Source organism: Gavia stellata, chromosome Z (assembly GCF_030936135.1).
Source record: "Gavia stellata isolate bGavSte3 chromosome Z, bGavSte3.hap2, whole genome shotgun sequence".
Classification (NCBI taxonomy): Eukaryota; Metazoa; Chordata; class Aves; order Gaviiformes; family Gaviidae; genus Gavia; species Gavia stellata.
Genome location: NC_082637.1, coordinates 59167768 through 59184247, shown reverse-complemented (window position 1 = coordinate 59184247; position 16480 = coordinate 59167768). Strand labels below are relative to the sequence as shown.

The following is a 16480-nucleotide window of genomic DNA, read 5'->3' as shown; positions in this document are numbered from 1 at the left end:
TTTACTTGCACACTGAATCCTGAATCCTGAGCAATCTGTCCAACCCTGAGTTTAGCCAAAGTGGTCATATCTATATTATTCAGGGAACTACTTGTAGAAGCAGGGCACCAAACGCAAACAGTTACAGTATGGTAATTCACTAGTCCTGTCAGCCCCAAAAGTTAGTAAAAATGTAAGTGTTCTCAAACTTTTCTAAGACTGAGAAGCTATTGCTGAAAGACAACCACTGTGAAACGAAACCTCACAGAATGTCTGTCAGATTACCTTACAGTATGCTTAAAAAGGAGAGACTAAACTCTACCCCATGCTTCTGGTAATTTTGAGACCAGTGGTTCTAAATGCGGCTTGCCTGGGTATTGCCATCACTGAAAAAGAATTGTATTGTACTATGCAGGTTGTAGCAGCTCCTGGGTTGGCCACACACAGGAATCCTATCTGGTTGCCTCGAAACCTATTCTCGTCTCCTCCTAGAAAAAGATGTCAGGTCTGTTTTTCTTAATATCATCTTTGTAATTTTCTTCCTATACTGCTATTTAGTAATAAAAATAAAGTACATAGATACCATCATGCAGTTTCTTAGCTTCTCTCTGTAATGCTATTCCAGATGCATATGCTTCTATACATCCTTGACTACCACACAGGCACTCTGGTCCATCTAAAGATACAACAATATGCCCAAGCTCAGCAGCACAGAAAGAACTGCCATGGATCAGTTCGTGTTGATGAATGATTCCACCTCCAATTCCTGCAAAGATATGAAAACGTCTATGATTAAAAAAATAAAAAAATATTTAAAAAAGATAAAACACAGTTTTTAAAGGCCCCAATTCTGCAGGACATTGACATTTGCTTATTCTAATACAGACAAGATAAACTATGTCCTTCGGTGGTCTTCTATACTGGAAACCAAAAATTACTGATAATTGAAGAACTCCTCTGTTCGACACACCTAATAAGCAAGCTCATAGCTTCCTCCTATTCATATATGTATCAAAATGGTATATATATAAAGCTTCTCCTTTCTTAAAAAGCCAATGGATGGTACTGAACTACTATGACAGATCTTTTAAGCTGGTGAGTCATGCTCTTAATGCACAAAACTAACCTTTCGAGTGGCCTTAAAATTTTGCATTTCAGAGGAGATGTTTTAATGCTGTATTTAGACAGCTACACCTGTGTGCTAAAGAGCCAGGACACTTAAATCTGCAATCCTCTGCTGCCCCTTCCAAAACCCAGAGTGGGGATTCATCAGCTAGTTATTATTGCCACCATTCTAAAGGACTATATACTTAACAAAGGAGAAAAGTTACTCCACATTTGCATTTGAGATATAATAAGCATAATCTCTCATATTTAGTTGCTTATCTTCTAGATACGTATCCTGATCTGACTTGTATTTCTGCAGCTGGAAGAGAATTAAGCTATAAAGCTGAAAAAAGCAAAATTATTCCAGCTAAAGTAGCTCAGATTTTCCTTATTTTGAAAAAATGGTTTGCCTGCATAGCCGTATCAGCAGAACTTCTTTTATCAAGAAGCTTATACTATGCAAAAGGTTTCATTTGCCTAAATAAATTAAACAGTACACTAAAAGAAACAAATAAAGCGGCAAAAGGATTTTTGGTTTAAGAACCTAATATATTAGGGTTTTGCAGGCATAGTGGTGGTGTTTATGCTTTTAAGATCAGCTGAGCATCTGAATGATGGTGCTGGTATTTTGCCTTTGGGTTTCATTGAACTGTAACATACCCACCTGTACCAGTAATGAGTGTTACAAAATTTTCTATTCCTTTTCCATGACCAAATTTCCTTTCTGCTAGAGCAGCACAGTTTCCATCATTGTCCACCCAGACTGGCAGGTGCAGAGCATCAGATATTGGAGTTCTGAGATCCACAGAGCTCCACTCCTGAATGAGTTTTGTAGAGTGAAGCACAATTCCTTCTCGGGGGTTTACCCGTCCCCCTGTGGAAATACCTAAGTTCCAGAAATACAGAAGAGAAAAATCAAAACTAAGTCTGGGTAATAGTTTAAGTAAAAGATCTGTTTTTCTCTTTGCAATGACAAATATTTTTATTTCTAATATTAGGCTTTGAAGTAGAGCATGAAAGTAAAAATTTCTAAGTATTACTCACAGTGCAATTTCTGACATGTAAAGAAAATTCACAGAACTCCATTGCTCTAATCACAATGCACCCAGTATCTTAAGACCAACTAGATGGGTAATGATTAGTGTTAGTCAGAGAGTTAATGTTCCTACTTCAGGCAAGATTGCCGTGAATCACTTAATACTTGTGTTTCTTTTCAATCATGCATGAAAGACATACAGTAGCAAACTGTACAAAATAAATTGTTCAAACCCTGGAACAGTAGAAGTGTCCTGAAATTTGCAGTAACTCTCAAGATTTAGAATGACTAAAAATAATCACTGGACTTTGCGTAGTAATTTCTACTTAAAAATACACTGTTTTCCAGAAAAATCAAGACTGTGTTCAGAGATTTGTCTACTGAACAGAATAATGGCTAATAATAGGCACTACTAACCAAACCATTTTTCTCTAGCTGGTGAGGCTTCCAAAGCTGATGGACTCTGTCAGGACCTCTGAAAAGTAGGCCACTCTATTATGGAGGTACTTAGCTCAAGACAAAAAAGTTTGAACATTTTATCCATTATACTTGTACAGAGATTATATAATTGTGTCACTTATCTGAAGATGTTCAGAAAAAAGAGACCCAGGGTTAACATTGTAATAGAAAGCAGCACAAAACCTACAAGACAAGCAGCTGAATTGAACATTAAAGCTGTAAGACCCCCAAAAATTCTCTTTGTAAAGAACAAATCATCTGAGAACCTGTCAGCAAGTCCATAATAGAAATGACATTCTCAATATCAATCTGTGAAGGTCTCCCTAGGATTCATGAAAGGCAGGTCCTGCTTGACCAACCTGATCTCCTTCTATGACCAGGTGACCCGCCCAGTGGATGAGGGAAAGGCTGTGGATGTTGTCTACCTGAACTTTAGTAAAGCCTTCAACACTGTCTCCCACAGCATTCTCCTGGAGAAGCTGGAGGCTTGTGGCTTAGACAGGTGCACTCTTTGCTGGGTAAAAAACTGGCTGGACGGCCAAGTCCAGGAAGTCGTGGTGAATGGAGTGAAATCTAGTTGGCGGCTGGTCACAGCTGGAGTCCCCCAGGGCTCAGTTTTGGGGACGGTCTTGTTTAATATATTTATCGATGATCTGGATGAGGCGATTGAGTACTCCCTCAGTAGGTCTGCAGATGACACCAAGTTGGGCGGGAGTGCTGGTCTGCTTGAGGGTAGGAAGGCTCTGCAGAGGGATCTGGACAGGCTGGATCAATGGGCCGAGGCCAATTGTATGAGGTTCCTGCACTTGGGTCACAACAACCCCCTGCAATGCTACAGGCTTGGGGAAGAGTGGCTGCAAAGCTCCCCCGCAGAAAAGGACCTGGGGGTGCTGATTGACAGCTGGCTGAAGATGAGCCAGCAGTGTGCCCAGGTGGCCATGAAGGCCAACGGCATCCTGGCCTGTATCAGAAATAGCGTGGCCAGCAGGAGTAGGGAGGTGATCGTGCCCCTGTACTCGGCACTGGTGAGGCCGCACCTCAAATACTGCATTTAGTTTTGGGCCCCTCACTACAAGAAGGACATTGAGTTGCTGGAGGATGTCCAGAGAAGGGCAACAAAGCTGGTGAGGGGTCTGGAGCACAAATCTTATGAGGAGCAGCTGAAGGAACTGGGTTGATTCAGCCTGGAGAAGAGGAGGCTGACGGGAGACCTTATCGCTCTCTACAACTACCTGTAAGGGGGTTGCAGGGAGGTGGGTGTTGGCCTCTTCTCCCAAGTGACTAGTGACAGGACAAGAGGAAATAGCCTCAAGTTGCACCAGGGGAGGTTCAGGCTGGATATTAGGAAAAAAGTTCTTTACTGAGAGAGTGGTGAAGCATTGGAACAGGCTGCCCAAGGAGGTGGTGGAGTCACCATCACGGGAGGTGTTCAAAAAACGTGTAGACATGGCATTGCAGGATGTGGTTTAGTGGGCATGGTGGTGTTGTTTTCATGGTTGGACTTAATGACCTTATACGTCTTTTCCAACCTTAATGATCCTGTGATTTTAAGAACCAAACATTTATTACAACAAACCCTTATTTAATACTTAGTTTGTAACTCAGCAAAAGCTTAGTAAAACATGTCTACTTTTTCTAAATGCCATAATTCTGTAATTGATGTAAATGACTATAGGAATTAGCATAAGCTCTCTCTTCATCCTCTTTTCTCTACTGTCGGCTCCAGAAAGATAACTTAAATATACTGCCTAATAGCAGTAAATAGATAGCTCTCACAAGTACCTCTATGCAACATTTTTGTGTATAGATCTAGGTCTCGTCTAGTTTAAAATTTGTCTTTTGTAAAAGTAGAAAAAAACTTCAGTAACAGCTGCTAGTGTTCTTTGGGCCTAATAGTCTTTACTTTTCCCTCATATTCATAAAGTTGTTTTTAATATAAATCCTTTGTTTTGAGTGAAAAAAAACCCAACAAAAATAACAAAATTGAAACTAACTGCAGAGCTGTTGCAATCTAGACTTATTTGATCATCAAGACAAAAAGATGCTGAAAATTATTTTTTTTCCAGACCCCTACTTTTTAATCACTCTGCAAATCTGTTTTGTTTTAGTGGGAGTTCTTTAATCAAAGTTATGCTGGTGTAGCTAGTATTTTGAATGCCGACAGCAGTTTATAGGACTAAAAGGAAGAAAACACTTTTTACATTGCTTTCTGTTAGTAGCTTTCTCCTTATTCATTTCCAATGGTTATTACTTTTACCCTTACTTATGATAGCTGGAAGAAGTCTGGTGTTTCTGATAAAAGTCTAGGATTGAGTCCAGCCCTCCTGCTCAGTCTTGCAAAAATGTCTCCAAAGTTACAGGAACTCTCCATCTTAGGATTATTTGCCTTAAGGAAATTCCTGGAATCTACTACATTAAATTATTCCCATAGGAATTATATGTCATTCTCTAAAGAGAACTTTCAATTTCAGCTAGTATCTGATTCAAACTATGAGTCTGAATGAGGTAAAGAGCAGCTAACACAAATAGTGAGCTCAGAAATATCTTATTCTGTAGCACAACTTTCCCCCCCATTACTCAGTAATTGAACAGTAAGCAATCAGTCACAGAAGGAAGGGGTCTGAAGAATAAATAGGAATGTAATTCTTGTAAAATGACAAACAAAAGGAAAGGTTTTTCCCCATGTATAAACCTGTGTAAACCAGTTTATGGTTTCATTATCCTAATAAAGTTAGCTGACTGTAAACTGTTCTTAGATACTTCCAGTAGTGACTACTGCAGAGTTTACCATCTTTTCTACAGAACTATAAGGATTTCAAGATTTAGCATTTGGACACAATAAAATAATCTGGGTGGTTAAGTCATGTGTATTACTCAACAGATAGTCTGAAAGATTTGATCTGAAGGTCTGACATATTTCTTCCTATGGCTTTGTGTACTTAACATTGTTTTGAAAAATACTTTTAAAAGAAGTTCAAATTAACTTTTCTTCCTACTGTGTGATTCAAGTAAGTTTTGGTCTGGAGCAAACTTCTTTTAGAGCATTTCTGAGCTAAAGTGAGGATTTTATGTCCTCCTTAAAAATACAGGACGCATTAATCAACATCTTCATAAATAATTGTTAAATCTAAGACAAAAGCTCCCAGTCATCATTAAACCGAAGTAGTCCTGTCTGGTATAAACACACAGTTTAACTTGGAACTCTACTACACTGCAAGTAAACCGGACATCAACAAAAAGGCTGGTTTTGTCTCTGTTAGCAGCAAATTTAATCTAATGTTTTAGCCTTTTTAGTCTGCCCTGCTGTAACTGAGGATTCTGCTGCACTGTTGACCTTGGCCATAAAGAAAGGCTTACAAACAGCAGAGGAAACTTGACTCAGCTGCAGTTGTTTCAAGAGCTGTTCTAAGATGCACTAAGCATCTGACTCACAATTCGGAGACTGCAGGGAGCTTCAAAATCCACAACAGCTATATACCACACATTTAAGATATAGTTTAGAAATAACTTAGCAGATTGCTTTCATGGCTGTTACAGACTGGGGCAACTTCAGTCTTTATAGTCAGCTTCTCATTTTTACAGACGTTCAAAAAAGTTTTTGTATTAAGAATATAATTTACAAGCTTAAAATACACAATATCCATTTTAGAGAAGTGTTTTAAATTAATCAGTAGTGATTTCTTTTCATGTTGAAAAACTTCACTGAAAAGACAAAGTTAGTATTTGTTAACTTACCTACTCCCAAAATTCTGCAGTTCACGTTTACTGCCTCTGATGCAGCCTCTACACACATCTTTAGAATTAATTCTAGTCTGTCTTCGTAAGTTTTAGGGTTGAGCTGTGTATACTTCTTAACTATTTCACCCTAGAAATTAAAAACAACAAAACATGCCCCATAGAAATATACTTCATGATGAAATTTCTCTTCAGTTTAAACTACAGGTCAACTTGGAAATGGAGAGTCATAACTTCTCTTTAAAAAAAAAACAACAGATGCACGCCTTAGGTCTTGGTCCTACAGGCTGTTCTGTGCAAGAGTCCTGACAACTGTGAGGGACAAGTTTGCAAGACAAGGCATTACATTCCGCCTATGTAATCAACCTCCCCTGTCTGAAATAAAAACATGTATTTTAAGGAACACATGGATTGTTTATGGAAATATCACAGGAGCTACTGGAACTGTTGTTAGGAGTAAACTGTGATACAGCAATGCACTTAAGCTCAATACTATGAAGTGTTAAAAAAAAGTAAGAGAGTAGCAATTGCTAAAACAGTCGCAAAACCCATAGTGCTTGAAGAATAAAATGTTTCTAATTTGACTATGTGAAAGTTTTGCATGGTGTCACAAACATTGCTATTTTACAACTAAGCAAAAAGGAGTAACGAAGACAGTCTATATGCAACATGGCTGAGTCATTGTTGCGAAAATAACTTAAAAAATTCCAAGATGTCAATGGTTTGAGTATTAGATCGCTCCATTTCTGCATCACATCAGCAAGAGAGTTTGGGAATTTTTATGATGTTTAGTTTTCTCTTCATTTTTGGTTTGGTGGGGGAGGGGAATCAGAAGAAGTTACTTTGGAAGACAGGGATGCACCAAACATTATCAGAAGACACAACAGCTTTTAAAATAAGCTTCTGTAAACTCAGTTATTTTCTTCATGAAAAGAAAACTACACCTTCAACTCTGCCATTTCCTATTAAATGGTTACATCTATTGTGTAAATTTTATTATGAAAGTCTGATCCTTTTTGCTCTGACTTGCTAACATTTCAACTTTCATAAATGCCACCTCAAGCTGTACTCTGCAAAACGGACAGGATTTTTTAAAATTAATTTTTTTTCCCTGGCTGTGTTGACAGAAAATGTGGTGTCAATTTTACTTCTAAAAAAATTACACTTTAAAAAGTTTTCTTTAAGACCTTAAAGATCTGCCAGACATCTCCTTTTAAATGAATGCAAAAATTCTGGACCATATCAAGTCAGTTTACATAGCCCTTCATCCTTCTGCAGGCAACTTATTTTCTTTCTGGGTAACTATGTATAACTGATCTAGTTATCTGGAAGTATGCAGTGTAACGGTAGGGGTAATTGTCCAATACTGTTTAGAATAAAAGCCAAAGACTTCTCAACGTGAATTTTATTCACATGTTTAAAGTGCTGCAGAGTTCAGGATTTTTATGGGTTTTTTGTTCCCCAGACAGGAAGACGGGTATCTAAATGAGTTAAAATTCTTCAGTCCTAACTATCCTTTCATTTATCAACCTGGGTAAGAATTATTTCAAATATTTTTACACCATCACCAAGTCATTTTTATCCCATAAGCCTGAAGCTCACAAGTTTAAACGGAAATTTTGCGGGTTTTTTAATTGATCTGGATAATCAGCTGATGGTCATGGGTGTATTTACTTGTTTCACTATACGATGCCTTTACAAGTGATCTGGCACCAGATTGATACTGATGCCATTTTGGTAGCCTCACTTGCTGTTTCTTAAGATTTCAGTTTTTGTTCTGTTTGCCAAGTATGAACTTTCATATTTCTAAGTTAGCTGTCAAACATTTGTAGTATGTTGTCTATCACTGGCAGAGGTATGCAAGCAATGCATACTTACTAGTTCAACAACATAGGGAAAGGAAAGTTTCCTGCTGTGCCATTACCAGAGAAATGGCTTGAGGAACTTCTAAGCATGGAGACCATTAAATCACACAGTATCCCTAAACCAGAACATCTTTATACAGCCTTTTCAAGGCTGTAACTTCAATCCTATTTCAAATGGGTTACTTTTATGGGAAGAGAGGCACTCCAAAATCAGTCTTTAAAGTCTCTATGAATTCTAGTGTCTGTATCAAATTCTACTTACTCTGATGATGGCATTAAACCATCAACCACCTCTTTTAATACATCAAAGGACACAGTGAACACAATTAAAAAAAAAAAACAAAACAAAAACCATAATAGGAATTTTAGAAGATCATCATACAACTCAAATCCACCACCCTTTTCCAAAGCAAGATCAACAAACTATAATTCAGCTGGTTTTAAGAGACCTTTTAGAACCAGTTCCTACTATTTTGGCAATGAAGACACTATATCCTTCCAGAAGGCTATTCCAGCCTTCTCTTGCATTGACAGCTAAGCTGGGTAATAAGAAAAACTTTAAAATACTTTTCCCTTCTACTGTTTTAATACTTTACTACTTGTTCATGCACAAGTGAATCTTATTTTTCTCTTTATGGAAGAGGCTTCTACATAGCTGAAGGTTTTTTTTTTTTTAATCCCCCCCCCAGTCAGTTTCCTCTTCTCTAGACTAAACAATTCTAGTTTCTTCAACTTTTCCCTGTTTTCCATTTCTGTAATAATTAGGGTTTTTTTCTCCTGATTCTCTCTCCAATTGGTCTACATCTCTGTGGTGTGATGCATTACAGTGAACACTGTTCCACTTAAGGCTCAGTACTGTCTTACTGATTGTACTTCTATGCAGGAAGATACTGAGAATTTTTCATTACTGGCTGTTCTTCTCTTGGTAGAAGAGATGCAAAATTCTGTATCCTGAACCCACCCACCATGAACTCACCACTGTCCCTCAGTAAATTGCCTTGCTAGATGCTGGTTGGTGCTCAAAATGGTTCTGTGTGTCCATACATAGCTGTGTAAAGTAGCGGGAAAGTAAAAAAGACTGCTTTTGGAGCCTTTCCCTTTTTTGCTTGACATATAAAAAGTTGCAGGGTGAACTGAGTCACCTTTTATGGGGAACCAACACATCTGAAAGTTGTCCTATTCTTCGAGGTCTGTATGACTTCCCACAGAGATGGAGCAGCTAGGACCATGCATCAGCAAATGGGCTTTGCTAGTTTAACAGCAGCCTTAGAAGGGCAAACCAGCAGGCAAATTGTATTAAGACTGTATGAGAAGTGCGACAAATGAGGGAAAATCTACTTTACTCCCCAACAGCAAAAGCCAGTGGAACTGCTTTGTTTTTGGAGCTCTTTTGCATCGTAAGCCCATATCCCCACTGTAGAAACAAAACCACAAAGCCCAATGTGATTTGCAGAATATCTAAAAGCACAACAGAATATTTACCTTCATACTGACAATTGCTACTCGGAGATTTGTTCCGCCTAGATCCACAGCCAGAGCACTCTGTGTTTCTAGAATATGGTCAATATCTTGTGAGATATTATCTTTGACAGGAGGAAAACAGAATTTCTTTTGCAATGGCTCTTTGAGGTCAATAGATTTGAGGAACTTCAAAATCCTTGGAACAGCATTACCATCTCCATATATTTTTGAGCTGTAATATGAAAAAAACCAAAACAATTTAATTGGAAGTAACACTGCAATCTCTAAAGTTCTTTATAGGACAAAAGGCTGTAACACTGTGTCATTACCAAATTATGATATATCTACTATGACAATACTGCAGCTCACACTATTTAGTCTATCATGGGATATGGTAGATAGGGTCAGTAGTTTGAATATCACACAACAGATTGTGCACGTTGGCCATTAACTCCATTTTGGAATACAAAACGTGGAATACAGAAAACTGGAAATCTAATGATGCCAAAAAAATAAATAAAGAGTTTAATGAAAGGACCCACATAATAAAGCTCTAAAATTATGGCAAGTTTACGTATGGGTTACGTGTCCAGACAAGATGTACTTATCACACAGATGACAACTATGTAGTAATAAATGGTACATTCATGTCAGTTTTCAACATGTAAGTCTGGTTTTAAAATATCATCATACATGGTGTCAGACATTTGGTATTGCAGAATTCAGTTTTATTACTCTATTGAGGTTCTTAAGAAATATACTTTTGGTTCTTGTCCTTAATTAGACAAATATTATCTCTTGAAGAGAGAGAGGGTCTAAAGAACTGAGGGTCAGTACTGTATTGCTGAAGAATAACAAAAAGCATCTTGCTATAATCCTGCAGCTCCCCTGTAAGCTTGCACTCAGGACTCTCTGTGTATCATGCCTGAGGTCAATCCAGCTATAAAGTAGTGTGTCCTCCTGCCTACAAGTCAGAGGTAGGCAGACAGGATGTTCTCCCCCATGCTGCTCCTATGGACCAAACTCTCTTAATCATGCTAGTCTAAGCTAACATAGGAATTTTGTCCTCTTGACTTCCTGTTGGATGTTAAATTACCGGTTATAGCAAAACATTACTAGTGACATTTTGCTCTACAAATGCTAATCTGCATACCAGATATTGCAGTATGATTCTGAATGAGGCATGTGAAATAAAAAATAATTTGTAACCTCAGACTAGTGCATTAAAAACACTCCAGTCAAATATGATGAACCACCTCATGTCTAAATGCTTTCTACTCTACTGCTTTAATATCCCCTCCAATGAAGCAAGATGAATGTACTTACCATGGATACTGTTTACCAAACTGCAGCTGTAGAGCATGCAGAATCTTATCCTGTGTATCAGCATCACGAACATGAAGAACATTTTCACCTAGATGACCAAAGTTAACATAATAGGACCGGTCAGCTCCTCAAATTACATTAGAGGGTAAGAACTGCTTTAGAAATCAAGAAATAATTATTTTTGTTTCCTCTGAGCAGGGAAGACTCCAGTGAGATCGACATTGCTCTTCATTTGTTATGTGCCTCCCCTTGCTCCCCGTAAAGCAATGCTGATTCCTATAACACGCTGTCATGAATTACAAAACACTAGAGAGTAGAATATTAGCTTTCAACAGAATTCTATTATTAAATTTAAAATGCATGAATGAAAACAGGGGTTAAATGGCTATTTGCATCATCTGCATATCTGTGAAATACCACAATAAAGTTACTTCCTGAAGTGGTGAAGAGTTCATATTTTTTAATAAACTTTAATACATGTCAAACATCAAACTAGCTATAAAGGAAAACAATTAGTTGCCTATTCTGCTAAATGGAATCCACTGTAAATGGAAATATATTTTAACTCGTCTATAGATAAAAGCTTCATTATCTTACTTAAAACACATAAGCAGCACTAACATGACACAGGAATAGCCAGTGGAGCTTTAAAATGGGTCAAAAATTACGTCGCACTGATACTGCATGATGGCATTCATTTGACTTTACTCTGTGGAACAGAAAAACCTCAAAACCATGAGGAAATTAAAGGAGTTAAGCAAACATGTACCTGTCTCTCTTCCTGTCTGACGTGTCCCCAGGTTGATGACAGGTGTACCAAATGCTCCCACCTCTCTGACACCACAACTGCTGTTACCAATCATACAACCAGCATGAGCAACTAGCTGAATGAACTGGTCAAATGGGACATGTTTTACTGCCCGAAAATTGGGATGATGTTCAATGCCCTTCTTCCTCATCACTCGAACCATCTCTTTGCTTCCTACAGAAAAACAAGAGGTAGAATAAATGATTCAGATTCTATTGTTAAACTGGAAGTCCAAACATGCAAAGGAGGTAATAGCTGTTCATTGAGTTGCCACCTCTGAGTTGGTCTTGTTCTCTTTTTATCCTCACAGCGTAAGTTGCAGAGCTGGGCGCATAAGCCCAAGTTTGATCCCAAAATCCACTGCAAAAATCTTTTTATAGCTTTTAGTTAATTTAAGAGGCACTAATATTGCTTCTACATGTCACATGGTTATGTCACATGGTTTCCCCTCATCTTCCTCCCCACACTGGAAAGCTGAAATGTCCTCCAGCAATGTGAACATGGAGCTGCAGTGGATGCACACCTGATGTTGAGACCATCTAGCTATTTCCATCTGGCTGGAGGTTCTGGGATAAAAACACTCCGTAAGAACGAATGTATGCTTTAAAGACAATCTGTTATGTGTCCTTCTGTCATGAAGGTATTTTACTCACCTGCGTCCACATTAGGGAATAGAACAAGTGTTCTCTTGTTGAAGGAGATGAGTGCATCTAGTGTTAGCTCAAACATCTTTATGGAATGTTTAATATCTGTGGTTACAGGATGTTGCAGAGCAACTATATAATCTCTGGTTTTGACATCTTCACCTGTCCAAATGGAGACCAAGAAAAGGTTTTTTAGTGGCATAGAATAGTAAGAGGAAGGGAAGACATACTTTTGAAACTACCAGCGTGAAAGCCTGAAAAGTCAAGGCACTGAATGGGATATCTAACACATAGATTTCAATGCTACAATAAAACTCAAGGGAGTACCAGGAGGATCCAGCTTGTTATTTACCTCTCTAAGCAAGTCTTACCATTTTAGAGACCAGTACCCAAACCCCAACAAGCTTGCAGGCCTACATCTAAAGCTCCGCAAGACTATACCAGGGTCAAGTGCCTGTTCTCACACCAGTGTAAATCTGGAATAACATGAAAGCCCTGAAGCTGCTCAGGTTTTCTGTCAGTTCTCCATCCTCAAGCAAAGACTTAATTCCTATTGCTTTAAAAAAGTCAGTCATACTCATTTTAGTATATTTGATAGAAAAGTTTATTTGCAAAATATTCACCTACTGATGTAAAGAAGATTCCAGTTTCCAACTACACAGGTTAACATGCCATATAGGAGATTGCTTTGTCATAGATAAAAAGCAAACACAAAACCCCACTGTTTACAGGAATTATTTGTAAGTAAATGAATATGAAACACCAAAAGCCTTTGGCGCATGTTGCCCTGTTGCAGTGCACTCCTCAAAAGAATGTTCATAATATAAATTTTTTTCAGATTAGCCCTGAACAGCTCTGATTCTATTTAAATACATCCTTCGCACCAAAGTAACTATTCATATAAGACTACTCTGTTTTTGAATTGTTCAGCTCAGAGAAATTACCCACTTAAGGGGTTATTTTTCTGATTTGGCGAAAGGACCTAATGTGTTTACTAGGACAAATTTGTAGCTTTCCAGCTATACATGATAGAACACAGGTCAAAAGAAAATGTAGAAAGAAAGAAATACTAGCAAATAGATACTATTAGCAAAGATACCATTCTTTTTGAGAAGCAGGTTCGTGCTTGATAATCATCTCCAATTACGCAAACTTATTAGCAAGAAGTCCATCTGTTTCTTTCTGTACTTTTCTCAAAGCCACTGGTCAACAGATCCCACAGACTGATAACCTAGTTACTGAGTTTGTCTAATATTTAAAATCATATGAAAAACAAAAAAGTGGACTGCTCACCTAGCCACATGCGTATAATACTCATGTAGTCCTTATTTTTGGCAGAGAGAAGCTTGTCATATGAGGGACAGCCTGCTAAAAGGATGCGGTCATGGTCTTCACACATGGCTATCAAATGCTGCTCTGCACTCCTTGTGCAGCACACATGGTAATGGGCCAGTTTCGTTATAGCGTGTCTGATAGAGTCATCAATGGTCCCACTGACTTCCCCACCTTCAATGTGAAGAATGCGAATATTCATCAGGGCTGCAGATGTGGCCAGGGCCAAAGCATCAAACCTGTCCCCGTGAACTATCATTATGTCAGGTTTCAGGCGGTTCAGGACATCCGGTAACTTGACTAATGCAAGGCCCACTGACTCCACCATAGCTGCCTCATCCTCCCCTCTCACAATGGTGTGCAATCTTGTATGAATATCGAAGTCATCTTGTTCAATCATACGATAGGTATTACTGAAGGTAAGAGGAAAAGGGTTAGAATAAATACAACTTGGTTTTACAACCACATAGCTTGACAAAATAACTGCAAATTAGAATACTTCTACTTGAACAAAGGCCTGTTTATCACATCATCTTCATTGAGGAAACTAGTTCTTAAGATTTTAACAGAATGTTCTCATCCATATGAAGATCTTCCCTCATATTCCAAGCATCAAGTTTTCCTAGACACCTTTAATGAGGAGCCTTGCTGAACATGTTCTGGAAACCCTCAGAAATCAAACTCTTTGCTCATGTGCTTGCAGTGCCTTTTGGAGAATAGATATGGCACGGTTTCCTTTTGGGAAAGGTACGTTGACTCCTCACCAATATATTGACTTTGCTGGACAAATGTATAAATAAAACAGATATGATGCAAAGCTGAGGCCTTTATGTTCAAGGAAAACATCTTGCAGCTAATATCCATTTTTCAGATTCTGTATTTGAGTTGCATCAAGACTTATGTACTCATAGACTTAAGAAAACACTGCACAAAGAGGCCTTAAGTTCAAAGGAAACAGGTTTTCGCACTAAAGGTTTTCCACACGTGCATACACACCAGCATCATTCCATAATAAGAAAGTTAAAACATTCCTTGAATACTGAGAATTGTTACTGTTTACAGTTACGTATTTGAACTATGAAAGATCATACTTCTATATAAGATTACCTGTCTTCCACATTCATTAAACCTGACCTAAGTAGCCTGCACACTCCAGCTGGAGCAACTAACAGCAACAACATTTGTCAGATTAAAATCTCTATTGCTTTGTACATTACAAACCATTTACATTAGAGAGACACGTGTTAAACACCTTGGAATTGGAAAAGGAGTATTTCATACTACTTTGCACAAGTCTTGCAGACAGCAAAGGGTTCAGGACTATAGAAAAATCAGGGGTATGTTTCTCCTCTTCAGCAAATTAAATGGGATTACCTTATTTCTCAGACAGGATACCTTATTTCAATCAGACAGGATACAATTCAATGTGCTAATCTGGCAAGAAGTTTGATTGGGTTGTTTTTTGTTTTTTTTTTAAATCAGGTTAGTTTTGTGGTGTTGAATTCACCTTGCCATGTCATGTTATTAGATGGAAACAATGTCCTGTACAAAACAAGGAACAAAGCACTATACTGAGAATGGGTAGCAGTGGAACTTCCTGTCTTAGTAGTTCAAGAGAATACAACTTCCTCACACCCTAACTTACAAAGTGCCAAAATTTCTTGTTGGAAAGTCCAAAAAGTGTCTTTACTTGAAGATATACATAACATTTCTAAAAGTTCAACAATGCTGATATGCTACAAGCCTTATGCTAAAGTCTGATTTTGACTTGCGAAGTTAAGTGTTTTCCTATCTATTTTACTTACTGGGCCCAATCTCGTAAATGCAGCCTGAGCAAAACCAACCGAACAACAACCACAACCCCAGCAAGAATATGCATGCTGTTCCTTCTGCCTCTTCTCCAGCAAATAGGAGAATATTTACCTGGGATGTGGGAAATCCTTCCAAAGGAAGGGATTTGGACCAAGACATTACATCCTCCCAGGCAGGTGATCTGACTGCTTATTTACAGGGTTTTACAGAGGGGACCCTAATCTGTCCTGCAAAACCATACCCAATATATCTATCAGTTATTAATTTTTTCACAAAGAGAGAACCACCCTTTCCTTCCTCCACAATCCTGGAAGTAAGAACTAACAGTATTCCCCTGGTATATGGACTATGTAAGTACTTTCTCCAATAACTATGCAAAGCAGAAAAGCTGCAACTTAAAATGACTGAAGATTATCTTTTCTCTGTGAAAATTAGCACATTTTCATTTGATAATCACCAGATTCTTGGGGAAATTGGAATGAATTGAGTTTCTCACTTCACATAGTCTGTGATCCTGTTGAAGATCTTAATTACAGCCTTTACACAAAACTTTCTAGAATTCCAAGATTGGTTGAAAAAACACAGAAATATGCAATCTCAGAAGGAGCTTCAAAGTGAAATAAAATCTGAAAAAAATGAATTTAAAATTTTGTGTATTCACAATAACAAGGATTTTGTTGCCTACCATTCATGATGTTATCACTAACACCCCAGAAACAGATTGGCAGAGGTACAAAAATTCATCTTACCCATAATCATCAATCAGGTGGGAACCAAGCACTACGACATCAAGCTCAAAGAACTGTGGTTCTGCCTTAATACCAAACATAATGGGAGCTAATTTTGAATAATCAGCACGGTTGCAAGTAGCAACACAAACACGGAGTTTGTGGTTGTTTCCATTCTTCTCCATGAC

General features: G+C 38.1%; 1 protein-coding gene across 3 annotated transcripts in view; it reads right to left on the bottom strand.

Annotated features, from left to right (window-relative positions):
* GNE (glucosamine (UDP-N-acetyl)-2-epimerase/N-acetylmannosamine kinase) overlaps window positions 1–16480 on the bottom strand; it is a 19826-nt gene extending 3346 nt beyond the window's left edge. Inside the window, exons 1-9 of one of the 3 annotated variants that reach the window (XM_059833241.1) lie at window positions 16314–16480; window positions 13714–14165; window positions 12430–12582; window positions 11738–11950; window positions 10969–11056; window positions 9664–9874; window positions 6317–6446; window positions 1751–1972; window positions 563–745 (exon numbers count right to left, since the gene is read on the bottom strand). In XM_059833241.1, the coding sequence (XP_059689224.1) occupies window positions 563–745; window positions 1751–1972; window positions 6317–6446; window positions 9664–9874; window positions 10969–11056; window positions 11738–11950; window positions 12430–12582; window positions 13714–14165; window positions 16314–16477 (1816 nt within the window). In that variant the 5' untranslated portion in view covers window positions 16478–16480. The remainder of the gene's footprint in view (window positions 1–562; window positions 746–1750; window positions 1973–6316; window positions 6447–9663; window positions 9875–10968; window positions 11057–11737; window positions 11951–12429; window positions 12583–13713; window positions 14166–16313) is intronic. The other 2 variants (XM_059833243.1, XM_059833242.1) reach the window with 2 other exon arrangements.